Source organism: Athene noctua, chromosome 8 (genome assembly GCF_965140245.1).
Source record: "Athene noctua chromosome 8, bAthNoc1.hap1.1, whole genome shotgun sequence".
Lineage (NCBI taxonomy): Eukaryota > Metazoa > Chordata > Aves > Strigiformes > Strigidae > Athene > Athene noctua.
In genome coordinates, this window is record NC_134044.1 from 1,432,613 (window position 1) to 1,458,194 (window position 25,582).

General features: G+C 52.1%; 2 protein-coding genes across 2 annotated transcripts in view; one reads left to right on the plus strand and one right to left on the minus strand.

The window, feature by feature from the left end:
- The window catches only part of SRPRB (SRP receptor subunit beta), a 68,106-nt gene that overhangs the window by 8,321 nt on the left and 34,203 nt on the right, over nt 1–25,582 (plus strand). The gene's annotated exons all lie outside the window — the stretch shown is intronic.
- On the minus strand, nt 1,493–24,698 carry LOC141962958 (galactose-3-O-sulfotransferase 2-like). Its single transcript, XM_074911738.1, has 5 exons — nt 24,672–24,698; nt 20,308–20,411; nt 4,568–4,678; nt 3,008–3,944; nt 1,493–2,344 (listed from the first exon to the last, which is right to left on the minus strand). Exons 1-5 carry the CDS (start codon nt 24,696–24,698, stop codon nt 1,493–1,495), a joined length of 2,031 nt encoding a protein of 676 aa, XP_074767839.1.

Sequence of the window (25,582 nt, forward strand, 5' to 3'; positions counted from 1 at the left end):
CTGTGGGGGTTTTGGGGGGACGACCCTGGCCCTGCTGCCTGTGGGCTGCCCATCTCCCTTGCATCCATGCGGGATTGCCCTCTGGGGTGAACCAGAGACTGCTCAGGAACCCAGAGGGGAGCCAGACCTCTGCAAACCATGAGACTATAACCTGTCCCAGCAGGAGAGATGAGGGAGAGGACCAACCCAGCAATATGTGGACATGCCTCAGAGATGAAACTTTACAGAACAAAAAACACTCCAAAAACCATGTAGCAAATGCCTCAGAAACAATGCCCCCACATCACACCCGGCTGGATGCTTGGCACTGCCCCATCCCTGCTGGGGAAGGGCAGTGGGAACACAGTCTGGCTTTTATCCTCATTAAACTGTGAGCTGGAGATGGGGCACCTTTGGGTGGAAACCAAAACCTTTAAGGCTCTTGTGGCTGGCCAAGGGAGAGCCTGAGATGCTCAGATCCATCCAGCATTTTTTTCTGAACCTCTCTTGGTTTGGAGATTGTGCTGAAAATCCTGAGATGGGGCCTCTGTTTATCCAAAGTGATTTGCTGGCTCTGCTTTTAATTTGAGGATAAGTGTAGGATGTGAAAAATAAGTTTGACTAGCCCACCACAGCCCATTCTTGTGTTTTTTTTTTTCACCAGGCAGAGTGTAGAATGTTCCTACAGCTGCTCCAAGAGGCGTGTTGGGATGTCTGGCTGTGGAGATGCTCACTAGACACCTCCCAGACACGTGGGTATTTAACTTGCAGTCTGACACCGTGGTGTTGGCGTCAGTTGTGGGTAGGATGCTGATCCTATAAATGCAGTGTACGAGTGCAGCATCCGATGGCAATGTGTAACCACAGAGTCAGGGCAAAAAAAGGCTGATTTCCCTCCCCCCCAGGACACTTTCAGATGTTTGAGGTCTGTTTCTTGGGCTGTTGGGGAGATTGTCTACTGGGCAGACTGATGTAATTAAAGGGAATGTAATAGGAGTGATGGTGAACATTGTTATTTTTAATTAAGAAGCTGCTTTTCCAGCACTGTAGCATTAAGGCATAGTGGAGGAGAGCCTCAGCTGGACAGACAGATTGTTCCCAAGCTGTAAATCAAGCTCCACAGCTCTGATTTACAGCTTGGCCCTGCGCTGTTGTGGTCTCTAGTACGGGGCTGAGGACTTGGGCTGCCCTCCTGGTTCTGCTCCTCACTGCTGGAGTTGGTGCTGTGCAGCACAAAGCCCCGGATTGCCTCCTCCAAGACTTCGCCTGCCAGTGAGGGGTTTTGCCCCGTTGCAGCCCGTTCTGTTCTGCAGCAACGGCAGCGTGTAGCACCCAAGAGCTTGTGCACAGTCCTGCACGGACAGAGGTGGCCGGGGGCTCCCACGGGCAGCAGTGTCCCAGCCTGTCTGCCCCCCGCCCTGGGGCAGAAGCAGCCCCCGAGCCCAGGAGGCAAGCGTCTGGCTGTCCTCAGAAAAGGCAGCTGGAGAACGATGCCTGGAGGGGACAAGGAGGCTCAGTTTTGGGTGCCCTCCAGCCTGTGCCGCAGGGCATTGCCTTGCTGAGAGGGCTGGCGGGGCTGGGGGGGCTTCTGGGGAAACTGCTTCTTGTACAGAGTGCTGCTGTACTGCAGCTCCGGGGTCACCAGCCGCCGGCACACGTGCTCTGTCTCCTTATCCAAGCCCTGCTTGAGGTTGTAGCCCAAGATCTTTGCGTTGCCGTGCTGCAGTGGTCGCAGGGAAGAGTCCTTGATGTCCTTCGGGGACACGCTGCCCGCCCCTTGCAGGCAGGTCCTTGCCAGCTCTGCCTGCCTCTGCCGAAGCGCCTTTACTTCGCGGTGCATGCGTTCCCTGCCGATGTCTCGGTCGATCCTTTCCCAGAAGGTCCTGTTGAAGTGGGTGTAGATTTCCCAGTCTAGCCTGTTCCAGTCCTTTATCTTCTCCACCATGGTGGCCGAGAGGGGGGACTTAGTGCTGCTGTCCCTGATGTTGAGTGGAAAGGAGACGACGCTGTCCAGGTCCCAGCACAGCATCTCCTTCAGCAGCACCATGGACTCATCAAAGTACTCAGAGATGAGAAGCAAGTCAAAGGACACCTCGATGGCTTTCAGCATGAGTTGCACCCTCTCGGCTGAGACCTCTCCGTTGGGGTTGAAGCCAAAGTCGAATGTCATGAGGTTCCTGGCGTAGTGGCTGTCACTTTTTGTGGCATTGTAGTAGTGGTATGGCTGACTGAGAAACTCCTCCAGGCTGTGAACGTGGGAGAAAGCTGATGTACCCTTGTAGTACATGAAGGAGGACTCCATGAGCTGCACAGGGTTCCTCAGGATGGAGAAGTAGACAGCTGAGCTGGACACCACTTTCTGCACCTGAGGAGAAAAAGGAGGTTTTAAAGGTGCGGTAGGGAGAAGGGACCTACTCGCTCAACTGGGAAGCAGAAAAGCTCTTGGGTTGGAGATGGTGGGGGCTGGGAAGGGTTTCGGGGTGCAGCTCATCAAAGGAGCATTTCTGTCAGCTGTGGGATGCCCCAGAAGTGGTGTACGGGGACAGCAGTGATCAAAGCTCCCTGCTACATGCTGCCACAGCTGGGTGGCCTGTCCAGGTTTGAGATATGTCCTATCTCCTTGCCTTTCCCCAGAACTGCATGTCCTCACGTGGCATCCAGAAGGGTGGATGCTGGGCATGTCTGACCTTGAGGTGTTCTCCTCTTGCAGCTGGTACCCTGTGGGCCTGTCCAGGGAGCAAGACATCTCCAAGGGCCCACCAGATAAGAACGAGATCATAGTTGCTGACTGCTACAGATGCTGTCCTCTGGCTTGTCTCAGGTCACAGCACAATGCTTCAGTAGACCTGTTTACAGAAGCACTCAGGAGATGCCCGTAACATGCAAAGTACCTGGGGGAAATCCTATCTCTCTTTAGCTTTATCCCTGTAGAATTTACATGCTCTACAAGTGTCCCACCTTGCTTCTCACAAGCACCTCTCCCCCGTCCCTGTTTGCCTCTTCCAAGGCATCGCGTCTTTGCCCATACCTCTGGCCGCAGGAATCGCATGTGGTGGCAGAGGATGTTGAACTGCCGAGGGCTCCTGGGGGAGAAGCCCTGCACGAACCTCGCCAGGAAGTGGTGTGGATAGAAGAGCTGGTTGCCGCCCCCCATGGGGAAGGCGAAGGTGAGGTTGTGCGTCTCGCCGAAGCGGAAGAGGATGTTCATGACGGTGCTGCTGGCGCTCTTGTGGACTTTCAGGAAAACAATGTCAGTCTTGGGCTCACATGTTTCCCCTTGAGAGGAGACCCCTCTGGCCTGCCAGCCTTCTCCCAGTGTCACCTCCCCAACCTTAGAGACTTCTGTCCAGCTTGGGAAAAATCTCCCCTCCGGGTCTGTCTTGTAAAAGTCCTCTGCCTGTGGAGGTTGTGCTGAATTTGACACAGTGTGTTTAAACGAGCTGCCCCACTGATGGTGGGGGGAACCCATGGCTCGTGGCTGAGACTGGCTCTGTTCCACCACCTGCATTGTTCCTGGTGGTGCCATTCTTCTGTGTCCCTCTGTGGTCATGCGGTTTGCAAAGATTAGGAACTTGCTGGTGACAGCATCAGCATCTCCTAAAACTGTGGAGATCCTCCCAGGAAGACCTGGAGAAAGACCCTCTCTGGTTGCTTTTCTCAGGACAGGAAGATGGGATTTCAGTCTTGTGGTTTTCACCTTCTTGCTGCTCTCCACAGGCTGCCCTGTCCAGTGCAGCTCTTGGCTGCTTGGGCTACCTTCCAGTTGGGTGTCCCGGCTGAAGTACAGATGCATCTGAAAAACGTCTTGTGCCCCAGTTGAAGTGGGGTCTGGTGTGGATTTCCTCTGCCAGTGTGGGGTATTGTCCTCCCACAGTGGGTTGGGGGTCTGGAGGGCATAGCTGAGCTGCTTCTGGCCATGGTCTGTGGGCTGCTGCAGGGCACGCTCCAGCTCACACTGGCAGTTTCTGTAACAAGGAGGACACAAGGCTCAGCTGCAGGGGATGGAAGGAGCGTGCAAAGAAGGCAACTCCTCTGCAACCCAACAACCCCCCCCTGCAGACACCCAAAGTGTGTTCCCCCATCTTTCTTGGGGTGGATGATATTGCTGGTGGGTGTAGGACTTGACCACCGCCCTGGGAGGTCACTGCAGGTTCAAGAAGAGAAGGACAGGTCAGCAGTGATGTGTTAATGCCCCTGTCCTGCAGGAGCATGGTGGGCTGGTGGAAAGGGGCAAAGCAAGAGGAGGAAAGGAGAGAGAAGAGCAGGTGGCCTGGAGAAGCTTGTGGGAAGTTTGCAGATGACCCTAGATTGGGAGGACTGGGAGGATGCTCAAGGGCTGTAGGATTTTGAGGCCAGCCAGGGCAAAGCCCAGAGCAGCCTGGTCTGGACCCAGAGCAGCTCAGCTCTGGCCAGGGCATAGGGGTTGGATGTGAGAGCCCCAGAGGGGTCCTCTCCCACCTGGATTTTCCTCTCTGTCTAAAGAAGACACTGTTGGGTAGCTTTCAGGAGGGTGGTTTTGAGCCCATCTCAGTGGTCAGTGAAAGGCTGGAGGGTGAGGTGCAGGTTTGCAGTCTTGCTTGGGACCTACTTAGGAGGCTGCAGCTTCTCCATGACTTGAAGTGTGACCAAGAGGAGGATGAGGAGGCTGAAGAAGACCCAGAGCCGACCTGGCTGGCACCTGTATATTGCTTTCAACTTCCTGCAAGAAAGCAGACATTTCAGACCATTAATAGGTAGCAGAAATGTGTGTGTGAGGCAGGGGAAAGACACCTTGAGAATTTTAAGTTTTTTTTTTTTTTTTAAGTTAAGGTCACGTTTTCATGGGTGAAAGAGGTGCAGAGGCAGCGATAACCAATGAACTTCAGAGGCTGTGCTCAAGCAGTGTAGCCTAGTGGAAATTTCCAGCTGGAACACAGATATCACACTGAAAGGTAAACAGCGATAACTGTGAAGTCCCTTGGCTGCTCAGAGACACCGGCACGGCCTGAGCTCCCACTTCGGCAGCAGAAATGGGCACTGCTTGCCTTTTCCCTGTGCTGCCTGCTCTAGAAATATCGGGACACTATCTTTACAGACAAAAACAATAAAACTTGGTTTTCCCTGCTCTCCCCTTCTCTCGATGCCCACTGCTGCAGGGGATTGCCACCTGCGCAGGCTCCAGCTGTGGCTGCAGATGTGACGCTACTGTGGGGGCATCAGCTGTGCCTCTCTGGTGCGTGACCTGGCTCTTAGTCTGGTTTTAGCCAAGTCTGCAGTAGTACTGTGATTTCTTCAAGTCATCAGCACTATGTTATGGGGTTTGGGTTTGTGTGTGGGGACGTTCAGTCCATGAAAAACATTGTCATGAGACTTTTACAGTTTGTAGGGCTTGCTGAAAACCCTGGTGGAGCTTGATCATAGTCTTAGTCTTAATCTTATGCAGGGCAGTCAGGTGACTAAACTTCCTGGAAAAAAGAATTAGTTTGCATTTAATTTCTACTGTTTTCTACCCAGGGAATCTGTTGTTGCCTAACAGGGTATGATTTGAACTGAGAATCTGGTTAATCCTCTGTTGTGGGCTCCTCCTTGGGTGGGAGTCCAGCCTGCAAGCTCCAGATGTCTGCTCTCCCCTTCTCAGAGGGAGGGAGCAGGCACAGGCTGCTTTTCTGAGCATGAAATGGAGGGATCTAAATTGGAAGAATGAACAAAAGCAGAAATTTGGGCAGAGCCTGTTTGGAAGCCACGTTCCAACAGCTAATCTGTGTTCATTGATGTTGCGTGCTTCCTTCGGTGGCCAGTTTTGGACCAAGAGAATGGGCCTGGGACCGCACAGACCTGCTTGTCCTGGAGCTTCTTCATCTCCATGGTGTTTTATCTCCTACTCCAGGCAGTCTTTTGACACACGGGAGAAGCACTAGCTTGATGAGCTAGCAACGATGCAAGCATGGACTGTCTGAAGGGATCACATGTCTCCCATTGGTACTGGTCAGGAATTTGGGCTCGCTATTGAAAAACTGGATTTGTTCCAGAAAAATCATCATCTGTTATGACTAACTGTAGTTTGCTTATTACAGCACTACTTCCAGTGGTCGCACATCAGTTTGGACACTCAGGGGTACGGTTCTACCCTGCTCTCGATAATGTCACTTACTGAGTTGAAATGTTAAGCTCCTCCTGGGAGATTTTTAATGTCTAAAGTACTTGGGACTGTAAAGAATGGGAGGTCTTAAGTCATGAGGGTGCTACTGAGGATTCAAGAGACATGTAATTACCAAGCTAGTCAGCAGCAGCACAGGATCCCCAAAACCCAGTGGCAGCCGGGAGGTATCCATGATCATTTTCCACTTGAGGAGCAGACTGCCAAGCTCGGATGAGAGACAGATGGCTGGCAAACACGTGCACGGCTCGCTGCCTGGCCATGCAAGCAGCACAAGGAGAGCCTCGTGCTGTCAAAGATAAATGGGTATGACAAGCAATGGATCAGAAAAATGCCAAATGCTTAAACAGTGCTTGAAATGCCAAGATGTTAAAGGGAGAGGGTTGAAGCGGAGACTCGGGGCTGTCTCAGAGCTGCTGCAAGGCAAGGCTTCTTGAAATACTGCTGTGTGGAAGATCACTGGTGGCCAGAGAGACCAAAGAGGAAGAAGGCAGTGAAGGAGGAGTTGCTCCAGGATGAAGTGATGCTGCTGGGCAGATCTTGTTGGAGATCCAACCCTCCCATCACTCAAGGCACAGCTGATGGTAAGTTTGTCTGCCTGACCAGCCTGAGGAAAGTGTCAAGAAAGGAATGAAGAGCTAACTAACTGTGATATTTAGTGATATACCCAAACTCTCTCTCTGGGGAGACCTGCAGGAGCACCCAGCAGCAAAGGCAGAATGATGCATTGCTTCCCCAGCAAGCGGTGCTGAGGTAGGTGGCACCCTCTGCTACTCCAGTATCTCTGTTTTGTGCAGATGTAATTCTGGACTTGCTTCCACAGACATCCCTGCTCAGTACTAGACTTCCAACCCATAGGAAGTCTGTGAAAGATCCAGCTCCTTTTGCTGCTAGCCTGCTGCCTCTTTTAAGATGGCCGTAGTGTTGGTTGAACCAACACAGCTGGTTGAGACCACACCACACACTGGTGGCTGCGTGGGTCTGATCAGGCTAGCATAAAGTCAGAACCCTTCCTCCAGGCTGGTTCTGGTGGGACACAAGTGCGTCAAGGAGAGTGTGCTGAGAAAAGGACACCAGTGTCAGCATTAAGTTTGTGCTGAAGATGCCATGAAGTTGCCCTGAAGACAGCAAATCCAGGATAAAATGTCACGTGTAGCATGAGAAGCCTTTGTCTTAGGGGCTGGAGCAGCTGGATTTGTTCCTGGACAATGAGCCTTCAAAAGGCTCAGCTGCTTTCCATGGGTTCAGAGCCTTCTCTCAGTTTAACATGCCAGGATGAGATCATGGGTGTGGGTGTCTTGGGTCAGAGTTAAATACTTGAGATCAAAGCCCCAGGAAGGTGTCCAAGATTCACTTGGAGCTGGTGGGAGTCAAAGCTGCCCTGTAGGGCGGGTCGGGCTAGGAGAGCCACAGGCAGAATCTTTGGAAATGCCTGCAGCTGCAGGCAGGCTAGAGCTGAAGAGCCCCCGTAGATCAGAGCCTGCGTGCTGTCACCTCCAAAAGTGACAAAGCAGGGTGCAAGGATGGATGTGGCACCCCAAAGATGCCTTTGGCTGCGAGGGCTCAGAGAAAGCCACAACAGCTGAATCCTACACTGGCTCAATGGATCTAATCAAAATCCAATCTGTTGGTCATTTATTTGCAAGCGATGCTGCCCCCAGCCATGTCTCACTGCCTGCTCCTGCCAGGGGAGGGGTGCTGCGTGGAAGCGGGTGCTGCTTGATTGCAGCAGTACCACAGATTTCCCCTCCATTTTTCTCCCTCTGCTTGAAGTAGAGGGGATGACCTGCTTCCCTCTGACCTGTGCCCCTTCCCTGTCTGAAACAAAAATAAATCCATGGGTTGGGATAGGTCTGTGGTCGGCTGTCACTTTCTGAGCCACGCGGGGTCTCAACTGACTGCTGGGTGCCACGGGAGGTGCCAAGGCTGGGTTCACCCGGCAGGTAGGTGGCAGACAATGACTTTATTGATTTGCCGTGGCTAGATACGCTCCAGGCAGTGAGTGATGTTTCACGGGGAATTAAGTTATACAATATGGACACCAGCAATAACCCACCTCCTCTAACCAGTGATTGGAGCCATTTCCTTCACTTGCTTCACAATAAACGAAAAAATGGGGACAACAGTCTGCAGGACGCTCAGGAGAAGATAAGGTAGCCCAGTGAGGGCACAACGGCACCGCCTGCCTCTATTGGTGTCCAACCTACCCATAAAAGAGCTGGTTTACGAAAGTCCCCCAGCCCCCGAGCACTGCAGCTTGGTGTGCAGCAGCAAGGTGTGCAATGTCCCAGATGCTGCAGGCATGTGTGGAAAGGTTGTCCTGCCCCGATACACTCCCCCCCAGCAAAAGGGCACTGCTGCAAAGTCAAGTCTTGCCCTTCTCTGCTCTTTGCCCATCCTCTCCAAAATAGAGGCTGTGGAAGAGTGCGTATGACCTTAGATGCATTCACAGGGTTGGCCACGTAACAGACTTGCACAGAGACGTGTTTCTGCTCCACATCTACTCCACAGGCGAGTGTGCAGAGCTGAGAGTGGTGAGTCCTTGACTGGGATGAGGCAGGAGGGATCAGCATCCTACTTGCCCTGACAAGATCTTTGCCATTCTTCTTTCTTTGCAGTCTCAGGCCTTACAAAAGATGTTATTTTCCTGCCTCGCATGCAGGGGAGCAGTGCTGCCCTGGGAGCTTCACTGGAAGAGAAAGCCCCATGGATCCAGACTCCCCACGTTTCTGTGGAGCAGAAGTGCTCCTTTGCCCATTCCCATCAACACTTCATTCTCCAACCATTCCTCAACACAGAGGGACCTACAACGACATGACCTCTGGCTAGGATGGAATCAGCATTTTACTTAAGGAAACAGTATTCTACTTATATAAATAAAAAAATTCACTTACGCGACCAAATACCTTCTGAATTTCAGCATGGTGAGCTGGAGCTTTGGCTGGGGAGCGGGTGGTTATCGTCAGACTGGGATGGGAGAATGGAAAGCAAACATGCAGAGCCTGGCTTGTGTGTCTGCGGCTGGTGGCCACTCCCCGAGGGGGTGCCCACAGCAGACCTTCCCACCAGTGCCCTGCTCTCCAGCTCCTGCCTCGGGGAGGGACCAGCCTCCGTGCCCTCGAGTGGCACATTTATGCAACCACAGCTTTGAGGGCTACTGGCAGCAAGCTGCCTTCTGCAAACCGCTGCCACGTCACGCAGAGCGGCGGGCAGGCTGTCCAGGCGCTTGTGGACACTAAGGGGGGTGGCTTTGCCACCTGCATATGCATCCCTGATTTGCTCCTTGGTTTCACCCATGGATGTTGACGTTCCTCTTTGACCCCTCGTGTCCTCCTGTTTTGCTCTTTGTGGTTGTCCCTTCTTTTCCCTTCTTGTGTCCTTGAGGACAGAGATGGTTCAGTCATGAGTGCTTAGATCTTGATGATCCCTATGTTGATATAGTCTTTAGGTCTGTGCTGCTGAGACCCTGTGCAGGCTGGGTCACACCTGCATGGAGCTAGTCCTTGCCAGCACAGCCTGGCTCCATCCACCCTGGACTGGGGTTACAGTAAATCCCAGCTCCCTCCTTTGCTTCCCCTCGCCTTACTCACTGCTCCAGGCACAGTGTTAGACCACCTGTGGCTCCAGGCACCCCTTAACACGTTGATGTCATCTATTTGCCATCTTCAACTGGCCTCCCACATTTCCCCAAGCCAGCAGTCCTCAGCCACCCGCTCTGGGACTGTCCCAGGATGATCAGCAACAGGACAGCCCTGCTAGGAAGCCAACTGTTTTCCAGTACCAGTAAAAAAATTGTCACTGGGTCTGCTTCTTGCTGGCTGATGGACAACATAAGACAACTGAAAGGAGGACCAGGAGGTTGCCCTCCATGATGGAGGTCCACAGCTGGTCCTTTGACCCGGGTTTCCTCCCTCTTCAGTAGCTTTTCCTCCACATCCTTCCCCTTTGAAACTCATCCCAGCATCCTTCACAGCATCATCAAAACACAGCCATGGCTTTGTGTGACCAGGGGCCCTAAGCCCAGGTAGTGGGACCACACGCTTCTCGTATTTGGCACCAGGCACCTGGGGTGGTGGTGGAGGATGTGTGGCTGTGATGTGTGCCATGAGGACTGTTGGCTCAGGCTGTGCAACACCCATTCCGCAGGACCAGGCTCACCACATGCTTCTTGGTGCTGCTGAAGAGGACCCTGGCGATGCATGCTTTCCCTTCATATGTGCCCATGGGTCTCAGGAAATGCATACGAGGCAGATAAGTCATTTCTGGCCCAGACCTTGGCTTTCTGGAGGGACAAAAGGGCTCAGCTTCCTCCCTCCCCGCTCACAGGCAGGGGGGCAGCCGTTCCCCTCACCCTGGCACAGGCAGGCACTGCCTCTCCCTCCTCACCTCATTGAAACCACAAGTTTGCTGTGGGGCTGTCGCGTTCTCCACCCATCCTGCGCTCTGGCTATCTACCCAGGCTGGCAGCTTATCTGGGAGTCTGGGGCTGGGTGAGAGCCATGGGCTAGTTTGCTGTTTGCAGGGATCAAACCCCTTTCCGCTGTTGGGACTGAGGGTTGGTGCTTCGCCCCTCTCCTTCCCTCTGCACAGCTGTGCCCCATGCAGTCTGAGACGGGTAAGCCTGCCTGGGGGGCCACGGTGATGTGGGATAGGTGGCTGAGGGGCCTGTGAGCATCTCCAGGCAGGACCTTGGGAGACATGCTATTGCTGCAGGGCATGGGACGCACTTGCCTGGGAGCAGCCAGAGGCCCATCAACATGAGGGTGCCCGGACTGGCTTGATCCTTCTCTTTGGTGCTTTCCTCTTGCTGGATTGCCACTTGGTTTTGCAACTGCTCAGCACGCTCAGCACACTTGTTTCTCTAAGGACAAGCCTATCTGTCCACAGGGACCTCACGGGAGGTCCAGTTTTGGTATATAAACCTGGTCGGGATTGCCCGTATTCCTGTTTGCTGCCTGGCAGCTTCTTTCTTGGGCATGACTCGACAAATCTGTGGAAGAGAAACACAAAAGGCAAAGTTGTCTTCTCCTGCTTGGGTCTGGTGATGTGAAGCACAGCATATGCTGTCATCTGCCTGAATGCTTCTTGCGTTGGATGCCACATCTGCAGGACCTCAGCAGATCTCTCAGGCTGCTTCTGTTTCCTTTCAGCTGCAGCCCAGCGAGGCTGTTTCCGACTGTGACATGGATGGAATGGGGCTCTACTTGTGGTCCAGTGTCCTGAGAGCCTGACTGGAGATGACAGTCCTCTGAGATTACACCCAGTGGCCTCTTCTCTCCCACAGATGCTGGAGCAGGGGTCAGGATACAGGCAGGCAAATAGCTGCGTCTTTTGAGAAGCGAAAGGTGCCCTCATAGGAGGGATTGGGCTCTGTCTCTGCTCACCAGGCAGCCAGGTCCTGCTGGGGTGACCTAACAGGCTCATAACTTTTGTGTGTGTGTGAGGACTGTCCTGGTAGTGCAGAACTGCCCCAGGTGCCTGCTGCTGAGTAGGGTCCTCCTAGATGGAGTGCTCATTCACTGCCTGGGGATGGACTGATCTCAGCAGAAGGCAGATGAGGACCCCCAAACACAGCTAATAGCCTCTAGTCCCTTCCTATCCTGTGCCCTTATACTCCCACACCAGATTACGATAACGAGCAAGGAGACCTCAGCTTGTCTCAAGACACCCAGGACGTTGCCACTCTCATGCAATGGCTTTCCTGCGTGGCCTCTCCATGGCCTGGTGGGTTTTTTCCAGGGTTAGGGGGCAAGCTGCACCTGCACCTGGAAAGCAGGCATCTCTGGTCCCTCTGCAAGTCTGCACCTGGGCTGAGGTGAGTATGTGGGAAGGTGACCACCTCTCCAGTGAGGAGCAGAGGAGTCCCATGACCCAGGTTTCCTACCTTGGGGGATGGACCAATTGTTGGAGCAATTGGTGGTGCGAGGGAGAGCACAAGGGTTTGCAATGGCTTGAGCCTCGCTGTAGCATCAACTATCTGTCTGTCTCCCTTCACCTGTGTCTTACTTCTTTTCCTGCTGGGTGGGGACTACTCCAGCATAAAAATAACACAGCAGAAAGCTGTATGTGGGGTTTTGTTTGGTCTTGCTAAAGGCAGATATGTTTGCCACCCACCACACTCCTTGCTGAGCCCCAAAATGTGAACAGCTGCCTTCAGGCAGGTGACACAACAGATCTGCTTGCAAAGGTGAGGAGCCAGCAAGGGCGTTCCAGGCAGGAGCAGCGAAGCTTTCGTCTCCTGTGAGAGCCGGGATGTCGAGACAGTGCTGCAAAAGCGAGGAGCAGGAGAAAGGCCACTGCTGCTCTCCAGGACAGTTTTCCTTGGCGAACAAGGAGGAGATGGATGTCCTTGCACGTGTTGGCAAGAAGGAGGCAGCTGTAGCCCGGAGGGTGCAGGCAGCCAGGGAGGTGTCTTTGTGGAGAGCAGAGACTGGGGTCCTGGGGCAGATGAGGAAACTGTTCTGGGGCTTTGCCAGCGGGGGTTGGGGAAACCTCTGGAGATCTCCTGGGGTGGGAGTGGCCCACAGAGTTTTCCTTATCAGGGAATGGAGAGCGATGGAGCTCCTGCTGAACGTGTCTCCTTACTTTATAGTCAAAGCAGAACATCTGCAAAATAAATTAAAACCTTTTTGTGTCTAAAAGAAGCAGTCAGTGCCCCTTAAATTCCTGGAGAAATTGTTAGCTGGAGGGGGAAAACCAGAGTCCTACAGAAAAGCCATACCCAGGGTTAAAGTTCTCCTGGGAAGGGCCAGGAGTTAAAAAAACTACTGATCTCATCTTAGAGGAGCCTGGAATACTGCTTGGCAGTGCTGTGATGGTGGGGCAGACCTCCAAAGAAGCCCAGCTGGTGAGAGGGGCTGAGGAGCCCTCCCACGAGGAAGGGCTGGTGGCACTGGCTGCATCTGCGGTGGGAGTCCTGGTCCCCAAAGCCACAGCCACCTGCTTGAGACTGCCGTCCCTTTGCCTCGTGCAGGCAGCCAGACTTGGAGGACCTGGAGGAAGGTTGTTCCTACTGGGATAAGTCAGGGAAGGCACGTCCATTGTTGGACTGGGTCCCATTCCTCACTGAGGATGACCATGAGGTCCCGTTTCCCACCATCAGTCCCCACTGTGCCTGTGCCACCTGTGCCACCTGCCCAGGCCCCACTGGCCTGTCTCTCATCGCACACCGAGATTATCCCATCAGGAAACCCTTAAACTCCTTCTGCCTCTCAGTTCAGCTCCTTCATTCTAAGGTTTCCAGTTGCTGCCTCCTCCCATCCTGCAAGAAATGGCTGAGCTGTGGCGGAGGCTGGGGATCTGCCTTTTACAGGCACAAAAATACAACCTGAGCTGGTGCATAAACCTGTACTTTCAAGCAGTGCCACAATTTGTTGTCTTGATCCCGGCAAGAGAGAGGAGCATGGCCACGTCCTGCACGCTGCTGAGGCTGGCAGGGCTGTCGCTGCTCACATTTTTTCATCATTTTTTTCCCCCTCATCTTTATTTCTTTGCTGTCTTTTATTTTGTGTGTGTGTGTGCGCTTTGCTTAAGCAAAGACTTAACGTTCACCATTTTCTGCCCACACGTGGTCGGTTTGGCCATGTCATTTGTACCTGCCAGCCTGGAGCTTGCTGGGTCTCAGACAAGAAGTCTGTGTGTGTGTCCCCCGCAGCAAGTCAGCCCCATATGCAGTGGTGAAATAGGTGTCTGGGACATCCCGATTTCCTAGCTCTGCAGCCCTTCTCGCAAAACCCCTGAGAGAAACTTCAGAGAGGGACAGGCTTTCCCCCCACCCCCAGCAAACTCTTTGTGCAGCTTTTCTGTTTGCTTTTCAGACCAGTTTCCAGACAGACCTATTCATGAAACGACCCACGATAATTTCTAGATGACTTTCTCTGGGGAATCCAGCACACCGTGTTATCAGTAATGTGCAAGTTTGCTTTCTGAGTCGTTTTGAAATCTATCACCTTCCGGGCCCCCCTTTCCGCTGCTGGCAGCCATCGGTCCATTAGCGCCTGCCTAAATTGATATTTAGTTAATTTTACATTTCACAAAGTGAGGCATGCCGATTTAATTAGTTCCTACTAACTTCAACAGGTCTCCTGGGACACTGAAGTCAGCCCACTCTGCGGTGACATGGCTGTCCATACCAGCTCCCTCTGAAAGGATGCTCAGGGCCAACAGGAGTAAACACATCAGGCTGGGAAGTTGGGAACAAAATGCAGAGAGAGCTGAGCGCAGGACCAGTGCTGACGTGTTGTGGCTGCTGGGCTGTGTGGGATCCCCACCAGTGTGGGGACCTTGTCCCAGAGGGGCCGAGACAAAGACTGTGCCAGCACCAGGAAGAGCTTCTCTTGGGCGTGACGGCTGAAGAACAGCTGGATGCGCTTGGGTTTAGGTGAGAAGTGCATCTTTGCTTCTGGCTGTATGCTTTTCGGCTTGCATTGGGACTTTGGCCTTAACCACACACTTACTTGTTCTTTAATCTTGGTCCCCTTATCAGAAGCCTTTGAACAACCAAATACATCTCCACTCACCTTGGGAACAGGCTTTGCCATTTCAGTTGGTTTTGTTTCCTTGCCAGAGACCTCCGAGAGATTAGAGTGATCCCTCATAAACCAGGGCTTTGTTTTGAAGCCTCTGAAGTCTGCGGCTCTGGCAGCACCTGGGTGCTGAAAGACCTGTATATTTTAGGGTGGCTTCAGCGTTAGACCAGATCCCTTCAGGGCCTTGTAGGACCCAGGATCTTCTGAACAATTCCTGTCATCTTGTCCAAAGAAACCAGGTTACACATTCCTGGGAGGACTTGCTGGTCCGTCTGTATGTGTCTGGAAGCAGAGTGGGCGGCTCAACCTCAAGGTGCCACATGCTCTCCTCTGCAGAATGGAGAGAGGCAGCTCCTGTGGGTGAATTGCATGTGTTTTACTTTGATTCTACTGCCTCTTGTCCTGTCACTGGACACCACTGAGAACCTGCCCCCCTCGTCTTCATTCCCTCCCATTAGATGTTCATACACGTCTGTGAGGTCCCCCTGAACCTACTGTTCTCTAGGCTGAACAGCTCCAGCTCTCTCAGTCTCTCCTCATCTGAAAGATGCTTTAGATCCTTCATTGTCTTTCTGGCCTTGCATTGGACTGGTTCCAGCAAGTGCATCTCTCTCTTGCACTGGGGAGCCCAGAGCTGGACCCAGCACTGCAGATGTGGCCTCACCAGCGGTGAGCAGAGTGGGAAAGGAGGGTGCTGCCAGGTTTGGGAAGCTGTGTGTGACCTGGGGATGGCCAAAGATGGCTTTAATACTCTCCACGGCCAGCAGGAGCCCTGTGCAGCTGTGTCTGACCTGGAGGAGCGAGTAAGTGCTGGGTTCAACCCTGGCTCTGCCTCAGCCAGTGCCTGGTGCCCATAACAAAGTAGTGGAAATTGTTTTCAGATGAAGCTTGGCTAGAAAAGCCATGTTGACTGAGGGAAAGCAGGTGGAGCAGGCGTTTACAGAGCAAATGCCTTTTGAAACAAATCAGCGGGCAAACAGGGTGGAGACCTTATGGTCTGATGCCACCTCCTATTTATGGAAAGCGTGACAGGTTGCCCAGATAAACATCGATGCCTCATCTGGAAAAAAAATCCCAAAACAAAATGGAGTGAAATCTAGTAGATATTTTATGGTTTCTACGAAAGCTACAGCATTGACATGTGAGTACTAAGCAGTTGCCCTGAGGTGGAGATGTGAGAACTGCCCTGGTCTCACCTCTCACTGAGGGGTATTCCCTGGGTTATGGGGGGAAGCTGGGGGTTTTCATCTGAAGATGATGGGCTGCTCTACTGGATCTCCAAGGGGAGTAGCCCTTACATACCTGTCCTGCTGACTGAGATGCCTTCGCAGGGTCATGCCACAACTAGTGCCCTGCCTTCTGCCTCTGACAACAAAATCAGAAGAAGGAAAACATTGGCAGTGGTGAAAGGAGAGATACTGCAGAGCATTCTTGTGAGCACCCTGCAAGGAAGGCATCACAGCAGGGTGTGTGTGCTGTTTGATAGTCATTTAACAGCCTTTCGTCTGAGATCTCTTAAAACAGTGTTCAGTTCATATTAGGGATGCCTGTATCCATGATGAAAGGTAATTACTGCGTGGGTCACAGTCAGCTAGTTTTGGTGGCGAGGTGTCCACAGTTAAATCAGATCTTTCCATCTTGTCTTCATGTCTGGGAGGTGGGACATGAGAGTTTGCTCTGCTCTCTCCAAGTCCCAGCTGCGCACAAGTGAGCCTCAGTTCAGTAAGAGGAAGGAGTGGGTTTGCAGTTGTATTTTCCTCCAGATCACGACATCAGAGCTGCCTCCTTCTCATATCCTGAGAGTGTTAGTCCTCGTTGTGAGGCTGTGTCAGATCTGTTGGGAATTTGATCATGGAGTCTCACCAGCAAGGAGGAAAACAAGAGGACTAGTGCTAGTGTCCTTGAAGGACTTGGAGAAGAAAGAGTACCCGGGAAGGAAAGGGAAAAATCCATGGCTATGTAGAAGGATGAGCTTGAAAACAACTATCCAGAGTTGTCTGGGAGTTTCAAGCAGGGTGGAGGACCTCATGTCAAAGGCAAAGGAAAGATGGAAAAGGCCAGGAGATGTCCTTGGACACGGCCAGCACCACTCCATGCTGTCAGCAATGTACATGCAGTTGTATTTTGGTTCTTCTGCAGCAATTTCCATGCAGCAGATGTTGTATCTGGCTCCTCCACTCGTACCCAACCACAGCTGGACGCTACAGAGAGCCATCATCCTTCTCTGCACAAGGACCTCAAACTCTGGGAGCTTCCTGCGAGTGTGAAAACTTTGCTTCCCCCGGGAAGGAAAGACTGGCCGGCCCTGATAGCTGTCCCCTGCAAAATCTACAGTGCCTATGTCGATACCACAGCTCTTCTAGGTGAGGAAAGGATTAAAACCTCAGGACTTTTTACTGTTTATCCCTGCAGGGGTCATCAAAGCAGCATGGAAATCGCAGGTAGCTGCCCAGAGACCAGGCATAATAAAGTATTTCCTGATCAGAGCTAATTTTTGTAGAAAAAAAAAGCCTCTGAGAATTGCATTTTCTATCCCTGGTTGCAATGGAAGAATCTGTTGACATGTCCAAAATGTTTTCAGGACAAGATAAATAATTTGCAGGCCTTGGAAGCCTGCAAAGGAGCTGAAGAAGTTCACAGGAAGCCTCACTTTACCTTCCTGCTTTTCCACCAGCATGTGCTGCTCTGCCCTGGCTCCTTTGCCCCCAACCTCTTCACCCCGAAAAGGAAGGACTTTTGAAGTCAGACCCTCACAGAAAGGCATTCAGGTCTGAGCTGTGCTGGTCCCACCAGCATCTTGGTCTGATCCCTGGAGCTTCCATGAGAGAGTGTGTGATACCTTCAACTATGAATGAAAAGCTGATGCTTTGTTCCTACAACCTACTCCGTTGCACGCATAATATAAACAAAAGGTAGAGGTCTGCCACCTCTGCCTTTGGCCAGGAGGACTCTAGACTTGAAGCTTTGCTACAAAGGGAGTTGCTCCTTTTGTGAGACCCAGTGCCTGCTGACAGAGCTATTTATTTGTTTATTTTTGCTGCTTTTGCACATGATGGTGTTGCTTTGTGGGGGGTGGCTCATGGCTCAAGGTGTAAATGGGGAGTGTTCGCTCAGAGCAACAGCTGTAGGCCGGGCTCCTGCTGGGCCTCCCAAGCTCTTGCTCGGTTCTGACGCAGCTCAGCTGGCATCGGGGCTGTAGACAAACAACATTCCCATCACTTCTCGCCTTCAGGACAGTTGACACAGAAGGTATCCAGGAAGCCCTGGATACTGGCCAAGTCACTGTCATCTTCTCCAAGACAAGCAAAGCCCCACTGCACAATACTGTCTGAGGTTTATGCTTGATTTCCGTGTACAACTGCAACAATTAACCTCATTAATTTGGATGTCAGTGTCCTCTGAGAAGCCGTGGGTTAGTTGAGGAGCGACAAGGCAAGTCGTGGAAGGAGTGTGAGCAGTGGACACCTGGCTGCAAGCTCCTGCAGGCGCTGAAGCAGAGGTGGAGGTGCAGAATGCGGCACTGTAATGCCCCTGTTGCTAAGGTCAGGGTGGGAGGCAGGTCTCGGCATGGCTGGTGGGGAGCTGCACCCCACAGAGCCAGCTCTGGCCATTGTGTTTGAGCAAGGGCTGTGCAAACAGCACTACGTGCCGGGCCAAGGCTGCTGTTGCCATTTCTTGTTGGCGGCGGTGGGTCGGAGGTTCAGAGGGACAGATTTAGGTCCAGAGTCTATGTGTGAGGAGAGCTGTGACTCATCAGAGACACGATAGAGTCTGGGGACTGAGCGCACCGTGTTGTGGTCTCAAGAGCCAGCGTGGGTGCTCTGTGTAGACCTGGGGGGCAGGAGGACAAGAGGCTGAGGTGGATGCAGCAGCCCTGGGGATGTGGTGAGGAAGAGGAGCACAATCAGCTCGTTTCCTTCCTGCACACTTGAGCACAGGCGCTCTGTCCCCCCACCATCTCCTTGGCTGCCTTCATTCCTTCCTCTTTCCTCTGATGTCCTTTCTCATCTTGCTCCTGGACCTGGAGAGCTCGTTCTCTTCCTGTGGGGTCTGAGGTTGGTCCCAGACAGAGCAGGTGCAAAGTTGCTGCATAAACGCGGTCCTACAGTAAGCCAAGGATCTGAAGAAGGTCGGGATGGAGTCCCTTGTGTGCTGTGGGTTTGAACATGGGTGTTTTACCATGTCCCCGTGGCGGGCTGTCCTGCACCCAGCAGAGCAAGGGCACGCCTGGTTGTACCTCTGAAGACTGCTGATGATGGGTCAATAAAGAGAATGGGGTGCACTTTGGCTACATGTGTAGGTACGCTCTCCCGACATGCAATAGTTGCATAAGTGATCCAAATACCAGTTCTTTGCAGATGTTAAAACATCCCCTCCTCCAAAAATTCTGTCCGAGGCTGCAGCAGCCGGGGCTGGGGTAGGTGTGTTTGCTGAGCAAGCAGCTGCTGTTTGCACAGAGGGGATTCATCAGGCTACAGTTCGGTTGAACTTTGTTCCAGGGATCACGTATTGCAACTTGTGCCCCCCTCACCTACACTGCTTGGCTGTGGATACCTTTCTCTGCTGTGGGCCAAGGGAATGACCTTCCTCTGGTCCATTTATTTCTGTCTTTGCTGCTTTATGGTTCTTCCTCATTCTTACCCTCTGTATCATCTGCAATATGCTGACCCAGGGAAGCTGGCAGGACATCTTGGAGGGGCTCCTGTCCCACCAGACACGAAGCTGAGTAGGGTCCATGCCTTCTTTGGTGTCTTTTCCTGGGATGCTGTAAAGAGGTGAGATCTGATACTTCAGAAAACAACTAATTCTCTGCAAGACAAGGCTTGGGAAATGCAGATGCCATGTAATGTTGATCAAAGCAAGAATCGTGCAGGCGTAGGGGTACATATTACCACTATTGATGCCACTTGTGCAGCAGAGTGGGCTCTAGACATCTTTCCCCTGTCAGAGAGAATGTGGAAGGTAGCACAAGGAAGACATCCAGTGAGGGTCAGCAGTTCCACCAGCTGAGAAGCAGAGAAGAATAGAATAGAAACTGCTGCAAACAGTCCAGTTGGACATCACATCCCAGCAGGAACCTTCCCCTCTTGACATCTGTTGACCCCATCTTTGAAAAGGCAATTTCTGCATAAGGAGAATGCAGGTCCAGGGTGGGAAGAAGTTAAGCAATGATGAACTGAGCCCCAGGAGAGAGAGACTAGAGTACTTCAAGCTGTTTGTCATTGAAAGGAGAAAAGGGGGAAGCCAAAGATGTATGTACGTCTCATATCTTAAAATGGCCTAGGACAAATTACACATACGAGGTCAGATCACAAGGAAAGGAAGAGCTCTGCTGGTGTCTGGGTAGCTGCAATCGTTTCCATCATCCTTGGAGAGTCTGAAGACCATCTCCAGAGGGTGGTCTGTGTGCTCCCATGTGTGGTAGCTCCAGGGAGGGGTTGACATGATGCTCCTCCACAACAGCCACTCTGGCCCAGGGAATGGATATTAGCGTTCAGGGACCTTTGGGCCATTGTCCTTCCATTGGTGCAGGATGTGTCTCTTCCCAGATGTTCCTCAGCCAGTCTGGGAGCATTATTTTCTTTTGAACAGACCAACACAAGGAGATAGTGCATAAGGCCTTTCTCCATCTTTACATTGCTCCTTAGCCTTAGCTAATCTTACCGATCATCTTCTAGATCTCCCCTGCTTTCCCTTTCACGATCAAAGTCTCTGAGTATATTGAGTTTGACAACATGAGAGTTTGACAACTGTGAACTGGGTGAGGGCTGAGTTAAAGAAAAAAAAAGAAAAGTGGGGTCTTTCCTCAAACTGGGAACCCATTTTACCATGTGTTAGAGCTCAAAAAGCAGTTCCAGGTCAAGCTGTATGAGCAGAAAAAGCTGCAGTTCCTGGAGAGGAAGGCTGTCTCTTGTGCCCAAGATGCTGGAGTTTGGTTCTTGACTCAGCACCCTGTGGCTGAAGATTGCAGATGCAGGAAAGTGAGTTTAGCAGAAGTCACCACCCTGCTGAAAACCTTCAGGAGGTGGTAATATCCAAGGTTTGAGTTGGGATACTGTTCCCTGTCTTGTCCCCTTAAGCCAAGACCCTGTGTGCTAGCAGTGCATGAGGTGGGACAGGAGCTAGCCACAGCCCTGGGCTCTCCATCAAGGTGCCCCAGCGGAGGCAATGTCCTTGCCACGGGAGTCTGGCCACAGCACATCCTCTGTATTTCCCTTCCCTACCTCTCCGCCTCCGCCTCTTTTATTTTTAAGCGGTCACCTGTGACCAGAAGAAATTGCATTGTGACTGCTGGATAAATGAGCAACCTGTACTTTGCCATTTGTGAATACAGTAGATTTAGCCTTTAACTGCTCCAGGTGCCTATGTCTCTCCTTAAAATCAGGACAGCTTGACTTACAGTCAGTTAATCCTTTAATTCAGCTTTGATTGCTGAAGGTGGGAATAACCTCCCCTAGTCACCAGGCAAGTGGGTGTCCTGTCTGAGCCACCATGTGTGTCCTCTACCATGTCCACAGGATATTTCGTGCTACCTATGCTGTAATGGGGTGAATTGGCCTCTGAACACGTCTATCCCCTGGGATGATAGAGGCAGCCCCAATTTAACTTTTAGAGGGCTAAAACAGAGTGAGATGGTCCCTTCTTTTGTCTTCTCCAATTTTTTAAGTCCTCTGTAACAGACAGAGCCTGCAAGTGTTACTAATATGCTAATGAGTAAAAAGCTGACTGCTCTTCTGGTGTAAAACGCTCCCCTGAGAAGCTATTTGCTGTTGGGCTCTTAAAATCTGTGCTAGCATCCCTTGTGGTAGACAAGAAAGGAGACACAGCTTGGTATGTCCAGCTTCCCTGGAGCCTGCCATCATTACACAAGTCTTATGTCCTTGACTAAAGGCCAGCCCGGTCTTTTCACGGGGATTTCCCACCTCAAGGGGAATGTGCGAGAGAAACAAATATCTTGTTTGTAATAGGATCTCCCTAAAGCCTTTCCTGATGTTTGTTCATGTTATTTCTCCATGGCATGTTTATAAAAGACGGTGTTGATGTCAGCCTGGGGCTGTGGGACTTCTTCGAGAGCCAGCACTCAGTAGAAATGTTTGGTTCGATGGGAAAAACTTTACTGCTGCGTATAAAAAATAATCACCCAGGGTAAATCGGGCTGTAAATGGATTGAAATGTGAGATCAAAGCTCTACAAGAGAGTCAAGGTCTTGTTTTCCATTCCCTGGTCTAACCAGCTTTTTGTTCTCTCCTACATGCCATGGTACTGCCAGGGCTGGCTGCTCCTGAAGAGATGGGGAGCCCAGTGTGATGGCACAGCTGGGTGGGCAGGGGACTTGTTGTTCACTCTTTCCATGCAAGGTGAGCTGGATGGGCCTTGGGATAGCAGCTGGGGCCAGCTAAGAGTCCAGATCCCCATGGAAGCTGGTGGTGATGAGGAAGGTCTGGGGACAGTAGCAGGGTCGGACACAGCCCAAGAGAGCACCAGGCAGGTCCAAGGTCTGGCTGGGAAGTCCGTCTGTGGGTTGGGGTTCTGGACCGACAGGGCCATGTCCAGGCAGGGGCAGAGCTGTGGTGGAGTTGGGGACCAGTGCTCCGCCAGCATTGCTCGGGCAGGAGCTGATGGGCTGAGCATGAACGGGCTCCTGGAAGCTTGTCACTGGAGGCCCCCGGTGAGGCTGAAAATGAGGGCGAATGGGGTTGTAAGAGCTGGTGATGCCTTTGGGAAGGGGTGTCTCTTGCAGCACTGCACATCTGGCCAGTGTTTCTCCAAGGCTTGCTCTCTCATTCTGCCCTTGCCACTGGTCATGGTGCACTCTGGCTGTGATGTCCATCCTGGTTTTGCATGGCAGGAGTGGCAGGGCTCTCTGCCTGTGGTGGATGCCACTGGCAGACGCAGGTGATGGGTGAAGGTGATCAGAGGGGCGCGTGTTGGAGGGCAAAACCTCTGGTGGAGGGAAGAACAACAGATCTCAGCTCAGGTCTTTCAAGGCTGTGGACAGAGCTGTGCTGTGACCCTCAGTCACTACCACTGACCAGACTCCCCAAAAGGAGTTTGTTTTTCTCTTTGACTGTGATTTAAAGGTTAGTGACACAAAGCAATTTCTTCTCAGACAACACCCTTTCTTTAAAACATAACTGATCATTGCACCTACAGAGCACAGCTGTGTTCCCCCAACTTATGCAACTTTTAGCAAAGCATCTGAAGCAAGATATTTTTCTGATTCCTTCCTTATTCTTGCACCAGTTTTTGGGAGCTGTTAGGTCCACGTCACGCTTCAGCTGGGCTTTGCCATCGTTTTCCCCAGTGCTGAGGCACCTGCATGGGCAGAGCATGTGGGCAAGGAGCCAATGGGTGATGCTGCGGGGGCTCTGGGAGAGGGCTGCTGTGTCCCGCTGAGCACCCCACCCCAGAACTCCCTTTGCAGGACCAGCCCCAGCTAGACATGTGCCCTGAAGCCCCCCATCTCTGCCTAGGATTTCTGCTCCTTTATCCCTGCAGCTGGAAATGCCAAGAGGATTAAAATGCCATAGGAGTCTAAAAGCCCTCAGGATGGGGTTTGAAATCTGCTCAGCTTGGCCTTTTGCTCCCCCCTCTCTGCTCCTCCCAGAGCTCTTAATAGTCCCAAGACTTATTATTTTCCACATTGCAAAACAGCAATTACTGGAAAGGACAAGGTGGTTTGAGAGCCAGGGTCCAGCAGCGCCTTCAGGGCTGTGCCAGCCCCGGGCTACCAGGGAGTGGAGTGGTGAAGATGGGAGGAGCCGTCCCCTCGGATTTTATCTTGATGAGAACATCTTGATCAACGACCAGGAAACAAATTCCTCTGCCACTTGAGAGGGAGAGGGGGAACTGAAAGGTCAAGCCTGGTCCTCAGAGATCCTGCGGGCAGGGGAGGTGTTTCACTGATGGTCTAGTGGTCACCAACACTGGCAGAGACGAGATGCCCTCTCAGGTCCTGGGTCCAGTATTTAGTCATAGGTGTTGTACTTAGCTATCGACCTCCAAAGGGTGAGATGTTTGCATGGCTCGTGACTGCTGAATCACCAGATCTGTGTTTGAAAAATCTCAAGAGCAGAAGGAAAATTAATTTAATTAGAGTTCAAGGGATCTTCAATAAAGACTAAGCCTTGCTGTTATTCTGAAGCCTGATTTCCATTAATTCCCTTTAATGCTGCTTTAAAATTACAAAGTAGAAGGGAATGCTGGCCAACAGATTTTTTTTCTGGTTTCAAAACAATTGCTATTAATCAGCGAGGAAATGTATTGGTCATAAGAGTGTTTAAATGGGAAGGTAGCTTCAACCAGGACGCACGTAACAGTGTGTAGTTGCGGTGACAGTTTAAAAATTAGCTATTGTGAGGCTTCACATATGGACAGGAGCTTGGTATTAATGATTACCGTGAATCAACTAACTGGAAAGGGGTTGAACAGAAAGTGGTAGAGTTCAGCTTGACCCACTGGTGAGCTGACCCTTTTCCCGTTCATTTAATGCCCAAATCTCATTTCTGGCCAGAGCAGCTATCCAACAGCTGAACACAATGCTTGGGTGCAGCAGCAGGTGGCCATGCCAGCCCGGCTGGGTTGCCCATTGGGCTGCAGAGGACGGTAAGAGGTTCAGTCCCTGCTTCCTGGGCCAGATCCAGCAGCAAGAGCTGCTCCAGCAGCCAGCCAGTGCTGCCAGTGCTGGGGCTCATGCTGCTGTCCCTGCTCTGCAAAGCTGGTTCACAAGTCTCCCCTTCTTGGTGTTTCTCCTTAACTTTCTTCTTTTGTGTCCTTTTGGCTGCTGGTCTCTTCTGCCTGCTCCCATCAGCAGCTCTGTGCCCACAGCTCCTGCAAAGTCACTCTTGGTCCACCTGAATCACCAGCATCCCTCTGCAGCACGTGCAGGGCTGCTCCCTGAGCAAGGCTGGCTGCATCTGCCAGGAGCTTTCTTCTGCCTGCTTCAGTGATGTCCCCCTGCTCCTTTGGCAGACAGAGATGTAGGACCCACCTGGGTGTCTTGCGGTGTCGGGGTGGCTGTGTCTCACCTCCAGGTTCACCTTGTGCTTCTCCATTCTCGCTCCCCTCTCACCATGGGGTCTTCTTGACCAGCTCCGCCACCATCTCACCTCTGTCCCCATCCTGGTAACCTGGGCTCTGTGACCACAGGGGAATGTCCCCACTCACACCCTTACTCCCTTTTCCCTGGATATGTGCAAGGGGGCTCATGTGAACCACAGCTCCCTCCCCCCCTGGAAATAAGCCACCCTTTCTCCTGTTCTCACCCAAACGTATCCTCCGGGATGGTCCAGCATCTTGTTGTGGGTATGTGCTTCTGTGGAAACTGGCATGTCCCACAGACCTGGACACAACCATTTTGTGGACAGAAGAGTTGTGCAACTACCTGGTGCATGCCCTGGCACAGGATCTAGGGGTCCTGTGGGAGAGGAGCCGAGGGTGCTGTGGCCATGCAGGGCAGCTGGCACTCCTGCCCTTCCTTTCCTGGCTATCAGTGTTTACTGGTTTGTTTCCACAGATCTTTGGAAAATACACAGGAAGCATGAGTGAATGTTAGTAGGCTCCAGACACTCTATTTGCAAGTGTGTCTTCATCAGGAATGGTTAACCCCCTGTGTTTTTCTTCTTTCCCTTCCAAAAGCCCTTCAAGAATATCACAGCTCCCAAGGTTGCACAGATTTGCTGGTAATCCTGTTAACCCTTGGGTTAATTAAGCAAACTGGAACCCTTCATTAGCAGGAATGGCACTAATTGCATGCCCAAGAGGGTGAGTTTTGCATGGACCGCTGACTGGCAGAGCAGACACCACTGCTGACTTCAGCAAGGGGGCTGGGGAGTTAGTGGTGGCTTGCTTGAGAGAGGAGGTCAGGGAAACCTGTTTCCTCATTGATGCTGGACCAGCTGGTGTTTGCTGGAGGCAGGGATGTGCACTGAGAGGATGC

Excerpts from the sequence above, each read along its gene's own strand:
- LOC141962958 (XM_074911738.1), bottom strand. The coding sequence starts at position 24,698 with ATGGAGAAGCACAAGGTGAACCTGGAG. Across the intron at positions 20,412-24,671 it reads AGCACAAGGTGAACCTGGAG|CCCTCACCCAGTTCACAGTT; the intron begins GTGAGACACAGC and ends TCTTTAACTCAG. Across the intron at positions 3,945-4,567 it reads GAGAAGCTGCAGCCTCCTAA|AAACTGCCAGTGTGAGCTGG; the intron begins GTAGGTCCCAAG and ends TCCTTGTTACAG.